The sequence below is a fragment of the Kryptolebias marmoratus genome, linkage group LG21 (genome assembly GCF_001649575.2).
Source record: "Kryptolebias marmoratus isolate JLee-2015 linkage group LG21, ASM164957v2, whole genome shotgun sequence".
Lineage (NCBI taxonomy): Eukaryota > Metazoa > Chordata > Actinopteri > Cyprinodontiformes > Rivulidae > Kryptolebias > Kryptolebias marmoratus.
The window spans coordinates 2,534,780-2,539,495 of record NC_051450.1 but is presented as its reverse complement, the minus strand read 5'-3'; the positions used below and the strand labels follow the sequence as shown (position 1 = coordinate 2,539,495).

The following is a 4,716-nucleotide window of genomic DNA, read 5'->3' as shown; positions in this document are numbered from 1 at the left end:
ACACACACACACACACACACACACACACACACACACACACACACATCCTGACTGTGTGGGTTCAGTGAGATTTCATTAAATCTTCTCCGACCCCAGAGAACTCTAAGTTCACCTTTTTTCCCTGCCTGTTCTTTCAGAAACCACCGACCTCGGATCAAGTAAAAGTGAGAAGTGAGTGGACCTTCTCCAGATCTCTGCAACTCCGAGCTGAACGTGACGTCTAACACTCTGCGTTTTGTTCTTTCTCTGCATGTCGATCGTCAGTGGCAGCGGTGGCGTCGCTGCTACGCACAAGGAGAAGGTGAAGGGCAAAGATGAGACGTACTGGAAGGAGATCAACGCCGCCATGGCCTTGACCAACATGGCGCAGGGGAAGGACAGTGCCTCGGGGACGACCAGCTGCATCATTCAGAAGTCCTCTCATATAGCTGAGATCAAGACTGTTAAAGTGCCGCTGGTGCAGAAATATTAACTCTGACGGTTTCCTCTCAGCTCTCGATGCAGAGCAGAAAACATTTGTCTTTGAGAAACTCACCAGAGTCCAAATCACCTCCTCCTGAAATAAAAACACTTTTGTTTAAGGAGGGAAAAGGGGGCATTTAAAGCAGAGAGAAACTTCTTCTGTTTGAAAAAGTTCAAGACCATTTTTTTCTTAAAACAAAACTTTTGTAATAACTTATTTTTATGAGTCTTTTTTATTCCTTATTTTTTAAGCTACAAATGTTGAATTTCCCAAAGTGCCTTTTTTATTGAAAATGAACTCAATGATTACCCACTGTAGCCACTACAGATTACCCAGAAGCCTTTGCAGTTTCTGAAGAGTTTTATTGTGTGGGTAAAACCTTCCTGTGTCATTATGTGCCTTAAAGACAGACTGAGCTCCCCATGAAACAGTACCCATCAGAAAACAACCAGCAGGAATTCTCTTATTTTGACTGGCTGCTAACAGAACTCTGCTTTGTCTCGGTCCGACTCTGGTTTCTCTGCACCTCTTTCTCGTCTCGGCCTTGGGTTTCATCAGCCAGCGGAGGATTCCTCTCTTATCTCGGCTTTTAGCTGCTGAAACGTGAACAAGCTGTCAGCTGGACCCAAACGAGGACAGAGAAACAGATTTGTGTTGAAGGTTCAGCAGAAGAATGTGGTGACGTAAAAGGGAAGTTTTTACTTTGGATGATCAGTGACTTACGTGGCCAGTGGTACCTTTTTATGTTTGCCTCAAGAACAAGATCATCTGAAATGAAGGAAACAAAAAGAAACTGTTTAACATCACATTCAGGGATAAATTCAAGTCTCATTTCTCCGTCTTAGACTCCTGTTTTTCCATTTCAGTATTAAATGTTTGTCAGCCAGGAAGTGTTCAGAGTTTGTTGTTCTGTTTGTGTCTGTTTTTTATTTCTGTCTTCATCACAAAAAGATCAACTTTTGTCCTCCAGTGGAAAGAAATTCCTTTAGTTCAAGAACTTACTGTGTAAATGTTTTAGTCGTTTCTGGTAAAAAAAAAAAAAAAAGCTGAGCTCCATCTGGGAGAAATCAAGTCCAACTCTTGGAAAAAGCTGAAGTTTTAATTTAATGTATCTTTAAGGTACTGTTCATGTGTGTCAGAATGTTTCATTAAGTGTGCAGTTTGGACTTTAATATGCTCAGACTGTTGTTCTGGTCAAGGACTCTGAGGGGAAAGTTGCACCAAGTGACTTTTTATGGATCTTAAATGTGCAAAATATATATTTTTTAAAGCTGCACTTAATGTTCTTGATCTTCTGTGGAGAAGTTTCAACAAAACAGTGAAGAGATGTAAAAACTCTGTAATAATTCAGATCCTGTGCCTCTGGAAGTCTAACCTTCATGTGGTGGGGGTCCTGGGCCCCCACATGTGGTTTTCTACACCTGATCCAGGCAGAGTGGAACCAGGCCCGTGGCTTGTGTTTCTAATCGCACCTTTGAACCTCTGGGCCTTTCATGAACCGTACACAGACCAGTTGCATGCTGGGAAAAGGCAGAACGAGAGACCGAGCCGTGCTGCTCCATCAACAGCCACGACTTTGGTTCTGGACTTTCTGCAGCAGAACGCTGCTTTCAGAACCAGGCCGACTCTTGGAAACAGCTTCTAAATTATGATTCTGTTCCAGTGAAGACAAGTTGTGACCATAGTTTGTTTTTATTGTTAAGTTATAGAAATTGTTTTTGTTTCTTTTAACGGGGACTGGATTTTCAGTCCAATGACCAAACACATATCTCCTTGTTCTGATTTGTTCTCACGTTTCATTTGTTTTATAAGAACGGTTGGAACTTGGTCACAGCGGTGAATAAAAAGCTCAAATAAATAAGTGGCATGTTTTTATATTTTTGTTACATTTGCAGCAGCAGAAGTCTAAAGCAAAATGTAAAGAAACCAAGAAGAAAAAAACAAAGTTCTTACAGGTTTAACACAGCCTGCATTGATCATTTAGAGTTGTGTTTTTGTTTCTGTAGCTTAATAAAAGAAAGTCTATAAATCATAGGGCTGTTCTTTAAGTTAAATTAGTTAAATGATGCTTTGATGAATAATTGTTGCAGCTTTAAAGACCAAACAGCACATTAATGCAGGAATATTGTAAAAGTATTTTCATCAAATTCAAAAAACAACACCCTTCTGTCAGTAAATAATCAATTAAACAGAGTTTGTGAGGTGGTGTATAAGCAGTCAGTATCTTACCTGTTGTAGATAACTCTTTGAGTGACAGCTTGGAGGAACAGATTAGGTATGACTGTCCAGTCAAGCTGACAGCTAGTCAGCTTTAAAACTAAAACTAAAGTAGGTTAAAACCATCTTACAGCTCCAATCTCAGTCATTTGTGCACACTATTTTAAAATATATTTAAGGAAAACCACCTGTTTCAATTATAGTGTTTTATAAATCATAACATAATGAAAATAATCTAAATGATTCAAATCTAACCTCAAACAAACAAAACAGAGTTCAACTTATTTCATTGAATCTGACTGCAGCTGTTCATCACGTTTGTAGACAGCAATGATGTGATTCCCTGGTCCATGTTTGGTCAGTCTGGGTCCAGCAGCTTTTCTTTGAATAATCCAAAACTGAGCCTCCAAACCGTTTCGGCTGCCTTGAAGCTCTTCCCTAAATTTGATGCCAGAAACCTGCTTTAGCCTCGGTTCAGCTCTGGTCTGTTAGTTGGACGTCACTCAGGCCACCACTCCGAACTGATCGCTGTAAGAGATGTTTGTTTACAACAAAAGAACGAGGCAGTCGTTACAAACCAAACAAACTAATGGTGACAAGCTGAATCCAACCAGCAGAGACAGACGTCAAACACACCACAGATCAGCACTTTGAGTCCAACTGTTTCTTATCTCAGGTGGGTTTTTGCTGCTTTCGGGGATATTTTCACTTTATTGATTTAATCCTTGATCAGATCAGGAGTAAATCTGTCTCTAAGGGCTTCAGGCAGCAGGAACCACAGATTAAATAAAGATTTCAAAATGTTTGAGGTTTCTATAACTACTGTTGTGACGTGGAGACTGAAGGTTGGGTTTGAACCCTTGTGGTCTCCTGAATCCTGCATGAGGGTCTTTATGAGAGTCTGGTTTCTACATGGTTATCTCAGAGCAGGAGATGGACAAGTGGAGATGTTCTCTTGGCTCCTGAGCCGACAGACAAAAGACTTCAGCAGAAACTCAACAGCACTGACAGCAGGTGAAACCACGCAGAATGAAATCCAAGAACGTAGTTGTTCTGAAAATCATTTCCTACTTGATGAGGAAATCTGACTCACGTAACAAACATGCTGAAATCATCAGTTAGCTGACTGTGACAGATGCTCCTGTTCATTAAAGCCAGAACTTTGTCTTTTACTCACCCCTGCCTTTGGACAGAAACATTTTACCTTCTGCAGAGTCAAACTGTTAGATTCCTTAAAGAACCGGCTGATTAAAAAATCCGCTCTGGTGAACAAAGTGGTGCCAGTTGGGCAGAGTTGGGACACAATCTCTGGGGCTTGAATTAACAGAGTAACTCCTCCTTGGTGAGTCATTGTTAGAGGCGGTAAATTCACTTCACTTTTTGGAATCTGAGTAACTCACTGAAGTTATCTGATTTACTTGGGTCGACCATTTGAATCTGCAGCGTTTCTGGGGATTCAGCTGTTTTCTCAGTGCATCTGCAAACTTCTAACTTAGACAGGAGACATGCAGGAGCCAAAGTAATTGAGATTTCGGACCTATGAGTATAGGAGTATAGTAGGACTCAAATCCTTCCCTGGGTGAGTCAGTAACTGACCAGCTCTACTCGTCATCACTTCTAGTTGGATCGGTGACTGGTAAGGAAAAAAACACTCATGTGCAGGCGTTATGGTGTCCTGTTTTTGTCTCTCTTATTTTAATTCACATTTGTACGATCATATTTTTTTGCTCAGTAACAGATCTGATTTCAAAACAAAGTAGAATACTTGAATTCTAGAACTGCGCCGCTCAAGGTGGCTGCATGTTGGAGCAGCTCTGATACTCATTCTGAGTTGTTGCTTTTGAAAACTTTAATTCCTCCTTTTTCTACTTGTAAATCACTTTTTTTTTGAAAGATTATTTCCTCTGGTATCGGATGTTGTGCAGCAGGAAGGATTTTTACTGAAACCTTTTACTTTTGGACATCTTGTTATGTGTAACCATAACAACAAGGTGGCTTTTTTCACAATCAGGAGCAGCTGATTAACATCTTTTACT

At 40.5% G+C, this 4,716-nt stretch overlaps 1 protein-coding gene across 1 annotated transcript in view; it reads left to right on the top strand.

The window, feature by feature from the left end:
- The window catches only part of mkxa (mohawk homeobox a), a 14,622-nt gene extending 13,082 nt beyond the window's left edge, over nucleotides 1-1,540 (top strand). Inside the window, exons 3-4 of the mRNA XM_017404086.3 lie at nucleotides 138-171; nucleotides 265-1,540. Coding sequence (XP_017259575.3) covers nucleotides 138-171; nucleotides 265-472 — 242 coding nt within the window. The 3' untranslated portion in view covers nucleotides 473-1,540. The remainder of the gene's footprint in view (nucleotides 1-137; nucleotides 172-264) is intronic.
- Nucleotides 1,541-4,716: the final 3,176 nt, after the last annotated feature.